Below are 21315 nucleotides of genomic sequence, written 5' to 3'. Positions count from 1 at the left end.
TCTGGCAAATGAAAGCACTCAGGTGCATGCAGGAAATTCATCTTATATCATTTACTTTACGTCGAACCAACACAGATAGGTTTTATGACAACGATGGGACAGGAAAGACGTAGGAGTGGGAAAGAAGCAGCCATGGCCTTAATTTAGGTACAGCCCCAGCATTTACCTGGTGTGAAATTAGGAAACTACGGGAAACCATCTTCAGGGCTGCCGACAATGGAGTTCAAACCGACGATCTCCCATTTGCAAGCTCACAGCTGCATGCTCCTAACTGCACGGCCAACTCGCCTGGTACAGGGAATTTCAGACAAGCAATCATGTAGGGCCATTTACCAAGAATTGGGAATAATGACTCTTCACTCAATATATACTTCCAATGCATAACGGACATCAAAGAAAACCTGATTAATTACCCATTAAGGAAGGGGGTACATCAACATAATACAAAAAGAAATGATACAAACACTCCTCATGTTAGACTAAAGAAAATGCAAAAATATCATAACTACACAGGAGCGATACTCTTTAACAAGCTCCCATTGGAATAAGAGATATATCGGTGAAATCCTTTCGAAAGATTCAAAAATACTGGCTGAGGGGAAGCAGCATTTATAGTGTACAGGAATTTGAAGAAAAATTGGAGCACCTCCATATACATAGGTGGTTTGAAAAGTTCTCGGAATGTACTAGAATTAAGTATCTTGAAAATGAGATTCCTCCAGGCCTGCAAAATACCTCTCCAATTCGGGTGTCAGTTCTTCCCTTGTAGAAAATCTCCGTCCACCGAGGAAAATTTTCAGCTTGGGGTATAGATGAAAGTCTGATGGTGCCAAATCAGGTGAATAAGGGGGATGTGGCAACAATTCGTACCCCAGTTCATGAAGTTTTGCCATGGCAATAACACTTGTGTGTGGCGGAGCGTTGTCCTGATGAAAGATGACATTTTTCCTTGCCAAACTAGGCCTTGTTTTGCGTATCTTTTCCTGTAGTTGGTCTAGGAGGTTTGCATAGTATTGCCCCATAATTGTTTGGCCAGTAGGAAGATAATCTATCAGCAGAATGCCTTTTGCATCCCAGAAAACTGAGGCCATGACCTTTCCAGCCGAACACACTGCCTTTGCTTTCTTTGGTGGTGGTGAATCAACATGTTTCCACTGCTTTGACTGCTGTTTTGTCTCTGGGGTATAGTAGTGGACCCAAGTTTCATCCGTAGTCACAAACTGGTACAAAAAATCTTGTTGGTTGCACTGAAAACGGGCCAGAATTTGTTCGGACATTTCCAGTCTGGTGCGTTTATTGTCCAATGTCAAGAGCCGCGGCACCCATCTTGCGGATAATTTTTTCATACCCAATTCTTTGGTTAAAATATAATATACCCATTCAGAAGACATCCCTACAGCTTCAGCAATCTCCTGCACTTTCAGTCGACGATCCTCCATGACCACTTTATGCACTTTTGAGATCAATTCTAGGGTCGTAACACTTTTTGGCCGTCCACTACGTGGATCATCATCCAAGCTCTCCCAACCAAATTTAAACTCGCTGGTCCACTTGGCAACAGTTGAAAATGAAGGAGCAGAGTCCCCCAGTGTGTTCTGAAAGTCGGCATGAATTTCCTTTGCTTTCATACCTTTCTTTACAAAGTATTTAAGACTGCTCGAATCTCAGTTTTTTCCATTGTCACAAATCACTACGTGGGAACAACAACAAAGAGTCGTCACTACCACACTCCTGCAGCTAGAGCGCCACGTGTTCACTCACAAAGGATGTGTGATTATTGCGCGGGAACCTCGTTGCTCTAGCACTGACATCTGGCGGTGATTCCGAGAAGTTTTCAAACCGTCCTCGTAAATTAGTAAAGATGTGGGTCATCATCACCATCATCATCGTTGACCAACTCCAGTTTCCCAGGTGTGGTATACTAGCCCCTTCCATGTTGTTCAGTCCATGAACCATTCTTCGTTCACAATTCGCTCCCAATCCTGTCCTCTCTCCTCTACATCCTTCTTCACTAAGTCTGTCCATTTTTCTCTCAGTGTGCCCACTGGTCTCTTTCCCCTTATTTCCCTTTCATACTCCTTTCCTGTAGACCTATTGGCACTCATTCTTTTCACATGACCAAACCACTTCAGTCTTGCCTCTTGGATCTTCTGGAGTAAGGAGTCTTCTAGTCCTATGTCTTCTCTGACATTTTCATTCCTGATTTTATCCTTCCTGGTCTTCTGGATCATTGTGCATAGGAACTTTGTTTCTGCTTCTTGGAGTTTTGAGTTGTCCTTTCTTGTTAATGTAGCGGTATGCGAGGATAGGGGTGTAGTATGATTTATACAGTGTCATCTTGGTTTTGAGTGGTACTTGTTTATCTCATAGTAGCTATCTTACTTGGAGGTAAAAATGTATTGCTTTGCTGATTCGACTGTTAACTTCATATTTAGCTAAGTTATCCTTGGACATTACACTACCCAAGTATTTGAATTCTGTGACACTGTCCAGCTTAGTGCCATTTAACATAATTTCTGGCTGATTGTCACCCTTCTGTACCTTCAACACCACCATTTTAGCCTTGCTGATGTTTAGTCCATATCTCTCAAACTCCACATCTTTCTCTGAGTTACCCCAAATTACTACATCATCTGCAAATGCAAAGATGTGGGTAAGTATATAAATATGTGGATATATTACTTGTAGTATAGGTTAGTATAAAATAGTACAGTACAGATTCCAAGCGAATAAACAAGGTTTAATAGTATAGCATATGTATAGTCATGATTTTTAAGAACATATTTTTCATGAAATGTTGGACTTTCGTCTATTATAATGTACATTGTTTAATGACAATAAATTATATTATATTCTTTGTAATTCTATGAGTATTCCAGAAAAAAAGATGCTTTTCTGTGTTTTGTTATCACACCACTATATCGTAATGGGCCATGTAGCAAAAAAAAAAGTATGAAGCAAGTCAGAGGAAATCATACACTTGGGACCATTGAAAGTAAATGAGTTTCCCAAATGGTTAGTCCTATTAAACACTGCAGCAGAGGAGGTGTACTTGAAATTTGACATGCCAGAAAAAAGTTTATATGGCCAAGCAGGCATCAATTTTTGGTAATGAGACAAAATCCCTCATAGTGCATTGGCACTGCCAGTGGCTCCAAGTCGCCTACGCAGTGGCCTCCACGGTATGCACTAGCCATGCGCCTTGGTGGGTGTGCTAAGTACCAACTGATGAGCCCAACTTAGCACACAGGGGAAAAATGCTGGCAACCAGGAATGAGTTAGCTGGAAAATTTATAATGTCCAATAATGGACCATTTATATTGGTATTATATGACTTTTCTTCTTAACTCTAATAATTTCCAAGAAAAGAATGCTTTTCTCTGTTTTGGCATATACTTGTGATGGTTGGAGTGATATCCTTACTTTGAACAAATAAAATAAGCTACAAAATGGCAAAAGCTGCACTATTTAATTCGAAAACAGTTATACACATTCGTGTGTGATTCACAGTGACCACTCACACTCTCAAATTTTCTTTACTTTCTGCGGTAACCAAGTACAAACCATAAGCAACTCACTCCGCTTCAATTTGGGGACAATACACTAGTGCCACTTGTGAGTCTATCCTATTTTAAATGCCTTTCATTCGCAAGGAAAATTAATAGATTAAACAAACGACAAAACAGAAACACACTCGAGCAGCTATCGTGGCTTGGAGGATCACTGCAAGATACTGCACTGATATGATATAACAGATATTGTTTTACATCTCATTCAGTCACAGCTTCCTGATTTTTAACATTGTCTATGTTGTTACGACAAATTTTAGTGAAATGTCTTGGAAACCATTTTACACAAAATTTATACACAGGCCATTCCAGTAATAAAATAATATTATTAAGTATTAAAAAGTATTTAAAATGATTTATTTATTTATTTATTTATTTATTTATTTATTTATTTATTTATTTATTTATTTATTTATTTATTTATTTATTATTTATTATTTTTTATTTATTTATTTATTTATTTATTTATTTATTTATTTATTTATTTATTTATTTATTTGTTTGTTTGTTTGTTTGTTTGTTTGTTTATTTATTTATTTATTTATTTATTTATTTATTTATTTATTTATTTATTTATTTATTTATTTATTTATTTATTTATTTATTTATTTATTTATTTATTTATTTATTTATTTATTTATTTATTTATTTATTTATTTATTTATTTATTTATTTATTTATTTATTTATTTATTTATTTATTTATTTATTTATTTATTTATTTATTTATTTATTTATTTATTTATTTATTTATTTATTTATTTATTTATTTATTTATTTATTTATTTATTTATTTATTTATTTATTTATTTATTTATTTATTTATTTATTTATTTATTTATTTATTTATTTATTTATTTATTTATTTATTTATTTATTTATGTATTTATTTATTTATTTATTTATTTATTTATTTATTTATTTATTTATTTATTTATTTATTTATTTATTTATTTATTTATTTATTTATTTGAAAATACAAACTGAAGAATACAATGAACTATGCAATTTAGACTTGAGGATTCCAAACAGGAGAAAGTTGGTAGTGCAACACAAAATATACAGCTACTACAATAAATTATTATTGCAGTGATGCATAATACAAAGTAATACATTTAGGTATGAATTTAAATTATAAAAATGGTCTTAGAAGAGAGAGTACAAAATAAACATGACACAGTATGCAAAATAATATTCTTAGGTTGAGAAATAGAATTTTTAACTAATGTTTAATTTTAAAACTGTGGATTCAAATAGAAGAAGAGAAATTTATCAGTAGGACATAGAAAGAACAACAAGAAGAATGAAATCAGACATGTAGACCAAAGAGTAAGTGCTCGTTGATGTAGATAGTACGGAGATAACCTTCAACAGTTTGTGGTTTAGAGGACAGTATCACATGCCAATTCAAAATTAAATGGATTCATACAACATTATATGTACTTAATTTATTATAAAGTTTTAGAATTCTGATAAGAGGAGAATTCTCATTACTGTCATAGTGGTTTTCTCTCCATTGACACACCCTTTAAGGCTTTTGGAAAACAATGAAAAGGCAGATGGAGAGTGGTGTTTGCATTCTAATCAAAATTGCCCAACTTGATTGTGACTGGCAATAGGCAAGGGGGCCTGCCATTACAATGAAAACTCCCTAACTTGGTCTTCACATGAGAAATGACATGAGCTTGCATTCAGGAGATGGTTTGTTTATGTGCCACCAGGGGAAGCTCTGAAGATGTTTTCCGTTGTTTCCCATTTTGACACCAGGCAAATGCTGTGGCTCTTACCTTAACCAAGACCACAGCCAGTACCTTCCCAGTCCTACCCCTTTCACATACCTCTGTCACCAAAAACATTCAGTGTGTTAGTACGACATTAAAACCAGTAGCAAGATAAAAGGAAACAACGTATGGTGACCTCCACATCAGGTTTCTTGAGTAACGCTAAGAGCTATACAATTTAATAAAATCTTACTCACAACATGTGTGCTTCTTCACCAAGAATTCTGTATATAATGTAGGATTCTGTAGTGAATAATGGGTACATCAGCTAGTGAATAATATTTCAGTAGAAATTTATAATCTTGTGTGTCAATATGTTACTGTCTATTCTATTTATCTAAAGTTATGCTCACAAGATATTCTTTCTATGACTCGTTAAAATTAGAATTTACTTATCTAACTTCAGAAGAAATATTTAATTGCTTAAATTGTGTCTAGATTCAGCATATGCTGAACGCTATATGGGGACGCCAAATGTGACGGACAACTACCGTGGCTATGAAGAGTCTGATGTTACAAAGAGAGCAGGCAACCTACGCGACAAGTTGTTCCTCCTGATCCATGGCACTGCAGATGATACAGTACACTATCAACAGAGCATGATGTTGGTCAAGGCTCTCACAGATGAGGGTGTTCTCTTCAGACATCAGGTTAGTAAATTTTAATCGATACAAATAAAACAGCAACATCTGCCTGTCTGCCTGTTTATCTGTCCATCCGACCGTATGATCATTTTGCGGTAATTTTAGTTTTGTACACATTTCAGACACTTTGAAATTGAATGGCAAAAAAAATTGTTTTGTGTCTGTATGTACGTCTGTTTGTCTGATCCAACATGACACACAATAGCCACTGAAGATATTTTATTGAAACAAGGTAGGCTTTTGTTTCAAAATTTAAATTTGAACACTACCTTATAATGAAGCATGAAATACAAACTTCAAAATACCTCCCTTAATATTAAATTTAGGAAAGGAGGAAATTGCTTTAGAAATTATTTTTCAGTAACTTTTGTCATATGAAAAATGTTCTCCCTCTCCCCTCCAAGACTGTCCATCAGCAATAACAGCCCAGACCCACCAACAACCAACCACATGACCGTTCATTGCTGCAATCAGTCTACTAAACACATTTAAATTATGGCTTACTAAGTTACCGCTGATTCTTTTAAATTAACTTATTTATTCAAAACATACATTAATGTGTTGAAATATTATGGAAGGGATCAAACTCTGTTCTGAAGGTTGATGTATCCACGAAGATGCACACAAAATGATGTCAGTTGGTACACTTATTTATTTAGATCTAATTATTTACACACTAACATGCATAACCTTAATCACTGCCATCACAAACAAAACACTTCACTCCAAAAACTTCAACAAACCACCATTTTTAACAACTGCCTATCACTAAGCACATGGAGACTGTAACCTTGAAACAGTTGACTGCTGACTGCTTACATTAGCATGTCGGCCTTAAACACAACACAACTCCTGTTAAACAATAACTCCTCTCCCCCATCGAGACCATCTCTTTATATAGGTTGCCTGGCCAGGCTTCTAGAAGAATATGTCATAACATCCCTTCATTTCTAGAGTGCCTAAGATAATGTAAAGAATAGTCTACATAGTTCTTGTCTTGCCTAGTAATATTCTGGATATTACAATGTATTGCACAATACTGTACTGGATTACACACCATATATACAGGTAATAATAAATTATATACTATTAATTACAGCTTCATACATATTATACAGCACATGTTTCATGACATAACCTCACAAATAATAGGATCATATCATCTGTACATATGACGTAAATAATAATAATAATAATAATAATAATAATAATAATAATAATAATAATAATAATAATAATAATAAATGGATGAACATCACAAGTGATAATAATAATAATAATAATTTGAGCTTGATACTTGCATTATTTACCCATGGGTTAAAGGATATTGTTTTCAAGTTATATCAGTCTAGTACACCTGCATCAATATCCTCCCTATAACTTGAAACAATTCCCACAGTCTACCACACTCGTCGACTTTGCTTTGAGCGTAGATTGTATCTTCTTTCTTGTCGCTGGGTGTGTTCTCCTCCTCTTGGCCGGATCATGCCATGTCGGGGGTCAGGGTTGCCTCGCTGCCAGCCTCTTCCTCGATGATAGTCTATGCATTCTCCTCATGACCAGATTGTGCTATGTCATTAGTAGCCTCTCCTCCAGGTGGATCCATGGCAGTACCAGGCTTACCCTGCATGCGCAGCGGTTAGGTGATTCACCACAACTCCGATGCTTGGACCTTGACAGGAGGGTTGGTCTTTAGTAAGTAGACCTCATGGCCCAGCTGCTTATCCACCTCGATGGGACCAACCCACTTAGGTGCAAGACCTGCGTGATAACCTCCAATCTTATTGCTGACTGGGTGGTTATGTCGCAGTACTTGTTGGCCTGGTAGGAAGATCTGGATCTATTCAAGATCTTGAGCCTTGGCCTGGATAAGGGATCTCTTCTCGGCTAAAGCTTGCTTCTCCTTGATGTCCTGCTGCTGCTGTTCCCATTCTGCCAGGTAACCAGCTGCATCATCTTGATCAGAAGTGGGTGGTGGACTAATCTCCCAATCTCCAGTGCCGTATAGCTGTCGACCAAGGAACAGCTCCGCTGGGGACTAGCTAGTGACACGGTTGATGCGTTGTCACAGGGCGAAAAGTGACTGTGGCATCTGACGGTCTCACAGTCGATGTTCCTTGTCTATTAGTTGGACCCATAGCATCCTTTTTAGCTCCTGGCTCTGTCGTTCCGTTGGATTGGCCCTTTGGTTGTAGATAGGGGTGGTCAAGTGCTCCACACCCCATTCTGTCATCATTTGCTGCCACTTCCTTGATGTGAACTGACTCCCGTTGTCTGACAGAATGCACCGTGGATGACCATAGTGGCTGAATATCTCATCTTGTAGAAGGCTGGTGATGCATCCAGCAGTGGCTTCTGGTATTGCAAAGACCTCAATCCATCTTGTGAAGAGGTCAGTGATTACTAGGAGTCCTGTTTAACCCTGTGGTGTTCTAGGGTAAGGATCCATCAAGTCCAAAGCTATGACCTCCCAAGAGCGTTGCAGCCATCTTCCTTGCTGACTGGAATCTGCCTTCCTGTTGCTCGCTTTGGTGCAGGCGCAGATGTAGCACCCCTTCAAATAGTCCAGGATGTCTTTCCGCATGTTGACCCAGAATAATCTTCGTCGGATAGACTGATATGTCTCTTCACCTCCAGGATGTCCGGCTTCAGTGCTGTTGTGGAACTTCTCGAGGATGTTTGTCGTGTGCTGTCTAGGGATCACCACTACTGCAGGCGCGTTGGAGAGGTGCGATCTGTATATCAAGAGTCTTGCGTCAATCCAGAAGTTCTTGTAGCACATATTGAATTCCCTCAGGACGAGTTGGCTATCGGTGTTCTGTCTCCTAATCCACTGCATCATGGTCCTATAGGGCTTGTCTTGTTCTTGCCACTGTTTGATTACTCCCAGATCAAGTTCCTTCTTGATGGTCATAAGGACAGGTTCCTTAGGCACACTCTGGTGTTTTTTGTGGGAACTCCCTCTTGACAATGGTGCTCCTAGCTTCAGGTTGTATCGCCAGGTGCCTAGATAAACTGTCTGCTCCTATGTTTGTCAGTCCTGGGACGTGACACACATCGAAATTAAATTCTGCGATTAACAGAGCCCATTGCATGAATTTAGGTTTCGAGCCAGAGATAGAATTCAACCATTAGAGAGTGGCGTTATCGGTGCAGAGCTGGAACTTCCTTCCCTCCAAGTAGCCTCTGAATTTGCCCATGGCCCACACCATGGCTAAGGCTTCCTTCTCGGCAGTGCAGTAGCGTTGTTCGATGGGAGATAGCTTTCTGCTGGCATACTCGATGATCTCCCTTCTGCCGTCACTCCTCTCCTAGAATAACACTGCTCCTAGGCCAGAGTCGTTGGCGTCTGTCTGCAGGCACATCTTCTGTTGAGGGTCAGGATGGGCTAGACCAGGAGCATTGCATATTGTAGCCTTAATGTCTTGGAATGCTGCATCTTCCTTGCTGGTCCATCGGAATGGGCGGTTGTTAGGGAGTAGATTGGTGAGTGGTATTGCCTTCTCTTCAAAGTGTGGCACGAAGCTGCTATACCATCTACACAAGGCAAGGAACTGATGTACTTGTCGCTTGGTCCACGGGCATTCAGTTTCTTTGATAGCTCGATTCTTCTCCGGTTGCCTTTCTAAGCCTTCAGATGTTAGGGCATGGCCAAAATATTCTACACAGGCCTGGGCAAAGTGGAACTTCTCCAGTTGGCAAGTCAATCCATGAATCTTCAGTCGTTCCAGTATTTTCCTCAGATGTACAAGGTGTTCTTGAAAACTCTTGCTGTAAATTAAAATGTCGTCGAGATACACTTGCAAAAATTCTCCAACATATCCTGATAATACCTTATTCATCAGTCACATGAAGGTGGCAGGAGCATTCTTCAATCTAAAAGGCATTACCATAAACTGATACAATCCTCTCGATGTCATGAAGGCGGTCAGTGGTCTAGAACTTTCCTCAACCTCCACTTGTCAGTATCCGGAGTTGAGATCCAGTGTGCTGAAAACCCTAGACCAACTTACTTGTTTCAGTGAGTCTGTCAGGTCAGGCATGGGGTAGGCGTCACTAACGGTCTTCTCGTTCAACCTGTGGAAGTCCACACACAGTCGATACTCCCCATTCTTCTTTTTCGGTAGGACGATAGGTGAAGCCCAACAGGATGTAGAGGGTTCGATGAGACCTTGCCTTTCCATCTCTTGAATCTTCTTGATGACAAAGTTGCGCTTATCCGGGTTGATTGGATATCGATGTTGCTTGATGGGTGAGTAAGTGCTGCATTCGATGGTGTGCGTTACAGTGATAATCCGTCCTATTTTATAGGTGATGACTTCCGGAAAGTCCTATAAGGCGTGTCTCAGCTCCTCTTCTTCACTCGGTCGAAGATGCATTAACTGGATATTTCCCAGGTCTACGTCGACTTCCACATCCTTCTGAGTCCGGAGATTTCCATCGTGCCAGGTGACCCTCAGCCGTCTGTCTTTTATCAAAAAGACTTCATGAGCAGCATAGTCTAGGATCACCTTGTATTCCAGCAGAAAGTCATGACCTAATATGACATCAGGTATCAGGTTCTGAACTGTTTCGTCAATTACAATTACAATTACAATTACATCAATTGCATTTCGCGGTTAGGTTAGTCTGTCCTTGGATGGAATGGGTTACCCCGTCCGCTGCTCCAATTATCCTTCTGAGATGGTGAGACTTTACAGGCGGTAGAAATCTGGCAACAGTCCCGTTGACAAATGAATGGCTTGCTTGGCTGTCGAGTATGGCTGAAAAATTCTCATTGCCTATCTTTAAGATGATAGTTGGGTGGGGTTGGCCTGTTCTACTCACAATCTGACCAATCCCTCTCCAACTTGACCAGGGTTGCTTGTCTGTTGTGTCTTGAGGCGTATTCCTGTTCCCGGTCCCATTCCCCCTCAATCCAGAATGGGCCGGACCTAGTTTTCCGGCGTCAAGGCTGGGCACTTGTTCTTCAGGTGTACCGTTCTTCCACACTGATTGCACTTCCTAACTGCACTGGTCTCTTCAGTAGCTTTGTTCTTGTGTTCCTCCTCCAACTGGGTGATGATTCTACGTAGATCATCAAAGGATCTCGGTTGTGATACTTTCACTAGGGGTCGAATCTTGTCGTAGAGCAGCTCTGTGATGTCTGGTAAGATCTCATTCTCGCTTCCTTCTGGGTGTAGACGCTTGAAGAGCTGATACTTCTGTAGGACGAATGTGCTAGCTCTCATGCCTCAGTCAGTAGCTTCCTTTTCATAGAGCTCTTTACCCCTTCGGAATTAAACCTAGCATGGAATTCCGTCTTGAAGTCCATCCAGTTTAAATTTAAGCCCTTCAAGTTATTCCACAAAGTAGCGGCTTTCCCCTTTAATCGCGGTTTGATGAGTTACACGAATATGTCCTCTGGTAGATTAGTCCTTCCTAATAGACTGACCGATCCCTCGACGAAGCTAGTCGGGTTCTCTTCCAGTTGCTCCATGGTATTCCAGAAGGCTCTCGATAATCACCTTAAGGTCTAGGTGTCCTGTATTGCTGGTTAGGTTTGAGGGGGTTAGAAGTGTGGCGATACATCCTGTTTGAGCGTTCGAGCGGAAGCTGACTGAACCATCATAATCAGTCTAAAAGTGTCACATAACATGTGTACGTAACATATGACATTGACAGGTGTATGACATTGACACAAGCCTGAAATTAAACATCTGGCGATGAGGAAATTTCTCAAGCTAACTCAATTTTAACCGGACAAATTTCACAAGTGTACATGCAAGTTTGCAAAGTTGAACGGGGCCTAGAATCGAAAATTTCAACCGTGGTTGACAAAATTTCATCGCAAATTAGCAACGTCACCAATCGTATCTCTGCCGTCGAGGGAAATTTTGGGAGCTGTATTTCTGCTGTTGAAGGAAGGTTAAAAAACCAGTTTTTGATCCTCAAGGGAGATGTGCAGAATATAAGGGAAAGCATCCTTCATGCAGTGCTTTACATTTCCATTGTTCTCATTTGAGGTTTGGGCTACACCAATAGCCTTGGTAGCCCTCAATATACACCGCTGGAAGGTTAGTTATAGATTTTAACTTTGATTTAAATGTATACAAGGAATGTAAATCAACTGAGAAACTATATACTCACTCTTGATTACATGATTCATTTCAATTTATTCTAAAATGAGTGTCCAGATACATGCTCTCCTCATTCTGAGGGCAATGAATAATATTTCTTTACTTATAAAGGCACAAGTCCTTTCATTCCAAACTTAGTGGAATGGGAATGTTTGATGAATACTCCCCTTAATCCTCTCATTTCATAATGATGTACAGAACATAGTGATGTGCGTATGAATTAATTTTTCACTTTTTCAAATACTGAGATTTTGCATTTTGTTTATGGAAAGGCATATTTATTAGACATTATAAATTTTCCAGCTAACTCATTCTTGGTTGCCAGCGTTTCACCCCAGTGTGTTTAGTTAGGCTCATCAGTTCGTAAATAGCACACCCACCAAGACGCATGGCTACTGCGTAGGCTACTTGGAGCCACTGGCAGTGCTAATGCACTATGAGAGACTTAGTCTCATTACCAAAAAATCGATGCCTGCCTGGCCATCAGATGATATCCCTTTCAGACCTGAAAGAAAACTGGCGGTGTGAATTTTTGTTTGTATGTCAAAAACTGACTAAAATGCTCTTAAATACATATATTTTTAGTTTATTCTACAAAATAAAAATTAACATCTGAAAAAAAGCACCCACACAATTGTGCGTGTCAGGACTTACTTCACTACTTACAAAAAAAGAAAAATTACCTCAATGCATGTGAATATACATATGTACATAACCAAATGTTCTATTTTACAGTGGGGAATAATTTAAGACAATTAAATCTTTGTTCAAACACAAGTAAACGTTACATTTTCTACATTGAGGAGGAGTTTTGCTATTACTGCCCTTTTGGCAGCAGCAGCTTGTCGTCAGACCTGAAAGAAATCTGGAGGTGTCAAAACGTGAAAAACTTACTAAAATGCTCTCAAATACATGTTTCCACAGTTTATTTTACAAAATAAGAACTATCGGCTGAAAAACAGAACCCACACAATTGTGCGTGTCAGGACTTCATTCACTACTTGCAAAAAATTAAAAATTTAAAAATACAGTAGAAGTCCATAATAGCGAGAATTCACAACAGCGGAAAATTTACTCGCTATAACGGATTGTCGTTATATCTGATTTTTGTATAAAAGTCGGAAAACCCCCCATACTCATTAAAATCGGTATGAAACGGCAATCAGTTTGTTCAAAACTTGCTTTTCCGCGGATGATATCCATACTACGACTTACTTGTTTGTTATTTTTCAAAATTCGATACTACGGGAAAGTGTATGTTCAATTTCATTCTGAAAAAATTACAGTTTCGTATTTCTCCGAATCCAAGACGAACCCCCCTTTTTCCTTGAAAAAATTGAATCAGGGTCAAAAAGTGCGTTGAAAAATCATATTAATGCCTCTGTTGTACAGTACGCATTTTTATACAGTTTTTTGACGCCGAACATTGGCTTTCGTTATGCCGCATTTTTTGCGGCTGCACAATTATTCTTTATTTCCGCGGGTTTAATGAGCATTAACTTAAAATTGGCATCATAATACCGAAGAGAACCCGTTGAAAATTTGCCGGCAATACTTATTCCATGCGTCTCTACAATACGGCGATCCGTCAGGAAAATATTCTTGCTGTCAATAAAAACTTTTACGGTACTTCTACTCAGCATCAGATATAACCGGCTACCGCTACACGCACGTCTCGCTTGCCGGGTTCGGCCAACTTCAGCGGATAGCTAGGCCTAATCGCGGACGGTGAAGGTCAGCGAACGGGTTTATTGCGCCATGGTATGGCCTTTCCGCCCTTGAGTTTTTCGTGCACATACCTCTCAACTTCATTTTCGACTTATTTAAAGCGTCCTTGTTGCGGACCACTGAATGCATTTTTTGTATCTTTGTCTTCGCGCTGACGCCAAATATTGACTTAGTTAGGCCTACGCCATATTTTCTTGCGGCTGCACAATTATTCTACATTTCCGAGTATTTAATAACCATTACCGGTAACTTAAAACTGGCATAATATCGACGAGAACCCGTTGACAATTTGCCGGCAATATCTGTTCCGCGTATCTTTACGATTATCCATCACGAAAATATTCTTGCCGTCTATAAAACTTAATTTTACTAAGAGTCGGGTACAGCAGACGCGTTATAACTCTGCCTCTGAGTAGCCGTGGCCTGAAGGCTCGCATGTTTTGATGCCATTCTGCAGTTTGAGAAACGTTTTTGTAGAGGCTAATATTCACTATTTCCCGAGATCCAGTGACGTTACACACAGGCACTGTACAACCGGTTGTCACGGCTAGCAATGTATAATAAACAGGCGGTCGCTTGTTGTCAACGAATTTTGTGTGTGCGTGCGGGGGTAAAAAGAAGCAACGTGGTTAACGCGAGAGTTGCCAGTGGTATTCGTTACTGTTAGGCCGCCATTGATTTTTCGCATGAGATTCTCCTAACCGTATATGGGGTAGAGTGGTTAGCTCTACGCCCGGCCGCCTTTGTCCCCAGGAATTAACCTGGTACTCATTTTTGGTGTAGGCTGAGTGAACCTCAGGGCCATATGCACTCCGGAAGTGGAAATCTCGTTTCTTAAATATTCTTGCCTCCTGACGGGGATTCGAACCCACGTCCTTTCGGGCGAACCGAACCTTTACCGCCTCGGCCAGCCAGCCCCTTTACATGTGAATAGCCTTTCCGAAATTTAACTAGATGCGAGAAAATATGAACTATCCTCTCAAATCAGTGATGTACTCTGCCATATCTTGAGGTGTATCACATTCATACTTAATTTCCGTATATAACATTAAAATTAAGAGATCGTTTACTTCAGCCGTTATTTTCAACGAGTTAACAACTGCCATCGGCCACGTTATTTACGCATTTATTACGAAAACGTGTTATTCTCTTTCATTCGAATTTTCTTTAGAGAATAGCAGTCGTTGGGTAATACTGATCGACTCCAACATCGCCTTCGAATGTTGACGAGAGAGCTTGCAAATGTAAATAGAGAGAAAACTATACCGTACCAAAGACGATCGATCGCATTTTGTGGCAAACGTTTCAGTTTCCTTATTCAAACAGCGTCACGTATCCTAACTTAACCGTACTATATACACTGACTGACAGAGCAAATGCAACACCAAGAAGGAGTGGTCAGAACTTTATGCCAGTTGCAGGGTAGACTGACGTCACTTAGGTATGCTCATGATGTGAAATGCGCCGCTGTGCTGCGCACGTAGCGAACGATAAATGGGACACGGCGTTGGCGAATGGCCCACTTCGTACCGTGATTTCTCAGCCGACAGTCACTGTAGAACGTGTTGTCGTGTGCCACAGGACACGTGTATAGCTAAGAATGCCAGGCCGCCGTCAACGGAGGCATTTCCAGCAGACAGACGACTTTACGAGGGGTATGGTGATCGGGCTGAGAAGGGCAGGTTGGTCGCTTCGTCAAATCGCAGCCGATACCCATAGGGATGTGTCCACGGTGCAGCGCCTGTGGCGAAGATGGTTGGCGCAGGGACATGTGGCACGTGCGAGGGGTCCAGGCGCAGCCCGAGTGACGTCAGCACGCGAGGATCGGCGCATCCGCCGCCAAGCGGTGGCAGCCCCGCACGCCACGTCAACCGCCATTCTTCAGCATGTGCAAGACACCCTGGCTGTTCCAATATCGACCAGAACAATTTCCTGTCAATTGGTTGAAGGAGGCCTGCACTCCCGGCGTCCGCTCAGAAGACTACCATTGACTCCACAGCATAGACGTGCACGCCTGGCATGGTGCCGGGCTAGAGCGACTTGGATGAGGGAATGGTGGAACGTCGTGTTCTTCGATGAGTCACGCTTCTGTTCTGTCAGTGATAGTCACCGCAGACGAGTGTGGCGTCGGCGTGGAGAAAGGTCAAATCCGGCAGTAACTGTGGAGCGCCCTACCGCTAGACAACGCGGCATCATGGTTTGGGGCGCTATTGCGTATGATTCCACGTCACCTCTAGTGCGTATTCAAGACACGTTAAATGCCCACCGCTACGTGCAGCATGTGCTGCGGCCGGTGGCACTCCCGTACCTTCAGGGGCTGCCCAATGCTCTGTTCAGCAGGATAATGCCCGCCCACACACTGCTCGCATCTCCCAACAGGCTCTACGAGGTGTACAGATGCTTCCGTGGCCAGCGTACTCTCCGGATCTCTCACCAATCAAACACGTGTGGGATCTCATTGGACGCCGTTTGCAAACTCTGCCCCAGCCTCGTACGGACGACCAACTGTGGCAAATGGTTGACAGAGAATGGAGAACCATCCCTCAGGACACCATCCGCACTCTTATTGACTCTGTACCTCGACGTGTTTCTGCGTGCATCGCCGCTCGCGGTGGTCCTACACCCTACTGAGTCGATGCCGTGCGCATTGTGTAACCTGCATATCGGTTTGAAATAAACAGCAATTATTCGTCCGTGCCGTCTCTGTTTTTTCCCCAACTTTCATCCCTTTCGAACCACTCCTTCTTGGTGTTGCATTTGCTCTGTCAGTCAGTGTATATGATGAAAACATACTTCAAGCGCCACTAGAGAAACGATAAAACCTTCTCACTATAAATTTACATGATAATAACCTTTCCATAATTTAACCAGGCGCGAGAAAATATAAACTAACCTGTGAAATCAATTATGCACTCTGCCATATCTCAAGGTGTATCCCATTTTTACTTAATTCCAGTATTTAGCATTAAAATTAAGCAATCGTTTAGTCAGCCTTTATTTCTAATGAGTTAAGAACTGTTATCGGACATATTATTTACGCATTTATTACTAAAATATGTTCTCTTCCATTCCAAATTTTCTTTACGGAACAGCAGTCGACGGTTATTACTAATAGACTCCGACATCGCCCTCGAATGTCGACGAGAGAACTCGCTAGTGGACATAGCGGGGAAACGATACGAAGATAATCGATTGCATGCATGATAATGACTGGGGTGCATAAATATCGATAACGGAAGAATCGCGCGCGCTTAATCGCTCGTAATAACGAATGCGTCAGTGATAGGGCTCTCGCTGTAACCGAAGAATAATACACAGTTTAATATAGGGATTTTGAAGGGACATCAAAATATTGTCGGTATAACGGGGTTCTCGTAATAAGCGGTACTCGCTATAGCGGACTTCTACTGTATTTAACTCAGTACATGCAAATACACATGTACATGATAATGATTTCTATTTTACAGTGTGGAACGATTTTAAACAATTAAAATCTTATACATTGCATTTCTCATATAGAGTACGAGTTTTTCTTTCACAGTCCTTTTTGTGACAGCACCTAGCACTCCTGCATGCATTGCCTGTAAGGAAACCTAGTCCGCACATATGTGCGTATCAACATTCAAAACCTCATGGTATTACGTACGATGTTGTAAGTTCACAATTTACGTTTGCTACACAATCTACACACTTCATTGATTATATTCTGACATTCAGTAAAGCTTCTAGATTAATATAAATGCAATAAATAAATACTCACTTCAGGCATTACTGCTTCCCGCCATATTGTTAATGAACTGTATTTTTAAACTCTTCTTCCTGCCCCCTGGTGGACAAGTACTAAATAAAAACAGCTGAAGTACATGCTACGTGTCCCGCACAAGCACTGCAGTCCGGTCTAGTGCCAAGAAAACTTCAAATAAGCTCAGACATAAATAAAATACGACCCCGCACAATTGTGCGTACACGGTCTGAAAGGGATATAGATGTTTATTCCTACAGGGAACCTGAAATATTTGTCCTGAATGAGTAAATTTTATCTAAAATTTATTTTTTATTATTATTATTATTATTATTATTATTATTATTATTATTATTATTATTATTATTATTATTTATATATTTGTTTAAAATTTTATTTAAAATTTACCCATTCGGGACAGAGTCTGAAACAAACACATACAAAGAAAGTCTAAACTGAACATCATTACAGTATCTTGAGTACATATAAATGCCTTCTTAAAAATCCTAATGTGTTTCCTGCTTTAAAACCACCTTTTGTTTCTCTACTCAATATTTGATTTTTATTTTATGGAAAAAAAATTATTGTATTTATCCCCTTTGTTTATGGTTTTATGTTTACAGACATATCCAGATGAAGGACACACCTTTTCAGGAGTTCAAGATCATTTTTACAAAGCTATGGAGTCATTTTTTGATGACTGTTTTGGACCTATTGATTTTGAAGAGTGGGAAGTGGGTACAAGCTTTTTCAGCTTCAAACAATAACTACAGTGATGTGTTGAGAAATGTTGGTGCATTTACTTCTTTTATTTGAGGGACCTCAAGAAAAATCATGTGTGGACATGTAGGATTCCATGTTGTATGTGCCTGTTTTCATTTGCTGGTGAATATGTGAGAAATTCCATATCTGGCAATTCCACTAAAGAAACCTCATATATCCTCTTGTGATGAGAGGCTATGTTTTGTATATGGAATTACATTCCAAGACCTAAAGTGGTTGGAGTATTTTTATTGTTGTTATTTGAGTACCATAATCTCTCATTCTTCAGCTATCACCTGTGCTGGGTTCCTCAGCAGCAATGAAATGAAGTCCCTGATGCAGTCTGAAAGTATTTGACATGTTAATCTATTTCATATAGAAAGTAAGTGAAATGTATTGCAACTTAGAACACTTTACACATTCATAAGAGAGTATAGAAATCAACTCAGCTTAAATTTACAATCTCAAGTGAGATACTAAAAACCCTGCAGTGTACTTTCAATAATTTGTGGTAATTATAATGCACAGATTTCTGCAGATTATTGAAAATCATGAATTATCTGCAGATGTTTCTCTCACTTAATGCCCAGTAAAAGGTACTATCATAGATTTAGCAAAGAAGATGTGCTATAGAATTGTCTGCAAATATTCTTCATAATAATGTTATATCATCTCGTACATGAGTCCAGAAGAACACAATTTTTAACATTTGAAAGATAACATTACCCTGCCGGAGTCTGTCAGGCATAACAAAAACGTCTGTTGTCTCTTTTGCTTTTTATTTTAGAATTGTTCACTCTTTCTTATCTTAAACCACAAATTTCTCATTTAAAAAAATTCTTTAACAGAAAGGTCATAAAAATTTTCCATTAAAGATAAAAGTGTGTATACAGCAATACCAGCTTCACTGCGTGTAAAATTCGTATCCTCACACTTTTTATTTACTGCATCATCCTCTTCTCTACCTGCTGGTCAATCCCATAAGATATCCTCCTCACTTTCTTGTCTGTAACCTTGATCTTCTTTACTGATCTGTAATCATTCAATTGCATTACCTTTTTCTGCAACCTGACAATCTTTGAGATCATTAAATAATGATGTCACTGAAAAATTTTGAAATGTTGTCTTCATCAAAGTCAACCTGCACTTCACTCATAAGAGGTCTCTGTAGTCTGTTAGTAGATTCCAAGTACTTTTACCTCATTGAGCAGAAACACTGAGTCTTAACATTCTTGTCCCAAGCAAAACAATTACAACTTAATCAAATGCTCTACATTAGGCACTAAGTGAAATAACTGTGCATGATTATCAGGAGTCACTGTACTTTGTAGCTGATAATGTACCGTATATGTTTTGAACCTTTTAATAATAATAATCACCACCTCTACCATTACTATAGCCAAGTTTACAAGGTACAAGTTTACTTACTTTTTTTTTTTTTCACTTTTACCTAAATTTCTTTCTTTCTATGCGAATTCTTTTAAGAGTATTTTCAAATAGCTTGAAATCTAATCATTGTGTTTGATATGATATTGTACTTCAGAGAAACCTGAAACATCTCTGATAAATAGACTGTTCAAGTGATCATCACACATAACTCTACAATAGGAAGATTCAGAGACATGTTTCTGAGCTTCATTCCATCATTTGGATCACTTATTATCAGAAATATAACAAAAATTATACTCCTTCAGTTTTAAGAAATGTTAAGGAAATTATTATCTAAGTTCTCCACTGTTAAATTTTGTCTGTGCATTGAGGCTTTATTTTCTAGTGTTGAGTAGATTTACTGATCCATTGCTGTTAATTCTGTGGACAGTACTCTTACTCCTATAATACAACATTCCATATTATGACCAGACATTCTCACCACTGTAAGGAGTCACGTATTACATTCTTATATTGGCAAATACATTAATTATTGACCATTTTCTCTTTTCCTCAATCAAAAATGATCTCACCACTGGATACCATGGTTCAAATCCCGGTGACTCTCTGTGAGATTAGTGCTGGACAAAGCGGAGACAGGACAGGTTCTTCTCCGAATACTTCAGTTTTCCCTGTCACCTTTCCTTCCAGTAACACTCTCCAATATAATATCATTTCATTTCATTAATCATTCATTAATCATTGCCCCAGAGGAGTGCAACAGGCTTCGGCAGTCAGCACATTTCCTATCCTCACCGCTAGATAGGGGCTTCATTCATTCCATTCCTGACCTGGTCAAATGACTGAAAACAGGTTGTGGATTTTCTTTTTTTTTTTTTTCTTTCCATTCATTTAGTTTCTATGGACTGTAAAATTACATATTAGGAAATATACAGACAATATAGATATTGTCAAGTGATATCTTAACGCTGGAAGTACGGTAATCTAAAATTCAATATTCTATGTACCAGTACAATAATGAACACTTCATAAATAAACAAATATCTCAACATTGAACAGCAAAATTTCATTTAAAAGACACAGAAGACAAATCTGTAAAAGAATTAAATGACAGTTGCACATTAGCACACATTTTAAAGTTACTGATATGTTAAGAACATTTACAAATTTATAACATCATTATCAGAATGTTTTCATGTATTCTTTAAAACAGTAGAAGCAGTTACTGAGCAGGAGATTTCTTAATGTTGCAGTGAATGAGCTGATGGAACCAATATCTTTAACCAAGCCATATTTGGAAGCTTATAATATAACCTGATTCCAACAGTATATAAATCATTAACAACAATGATCTGACATTTGTTCTCAATAAAGATATTATTTTTGTTCATATTTGGTAATTGTGACTGTTGTAATTCTTCCTGAAGTTATCAGAATTTTGTTTCACTTGCAGAATGCATTGCATGATTTATATGTTTAGCTCTGAGACTACCCTTAGCCTCTTAAATAATGGTCTGCAGTGGTCTAATCTATTAAATCTCAATATAATTCTGGTAGTTACTTTCTGCATTTGAAAAATTAC

General features: G+C 39.1%; 1 protein-coding gene across 1 annotated transcript in view; it reads left to right on the top strand.

Annotated features, from left to right (window-relative positions):
* LOC136866814 (inactive dipeptidyl peptidase 10) overlaps positions 1–18577 on the top strand; it is a 1081356-nt gene extending 1062779 nt beyond the window's left edge. Inside the window, exons 16-17 of the mRNA XM_067143919.2 lie at positions 5788–5999; positions 18206–18577. Of these exons, the coding sequence (XP_067000020.2) occupies positions 5788–5999; positions 18206–18349 (356 nt within the window). The 3' untranslated portion in view covers positions 18350–18577. The remainder of the gene's footprint in view (positions 1–5787; positions 6000–18205) is intronic.
* Positions 18578–21315: the final 2738 nt, after the last annotated feature.

The sequence above is a fragment of the Anabrus simplex genome, chromosome 3 (genome assembly GCF_040414725.1).
Source record: "Anabrus simplex isolate iqAnaSimp1 chromosome 3, ASM4041472v1, whole genome shotgun sequence".
NCBI lineage: Eukaryota > Metazoa > Arthropoda > Insecta > Orthoptera > Tettigoniidae > Anabrus > Anabrus simplex.
Note: the sequence above shows the minus strand (reverse complement) of the source record. Positions and strands in the feature narration are given on the sequence as shown.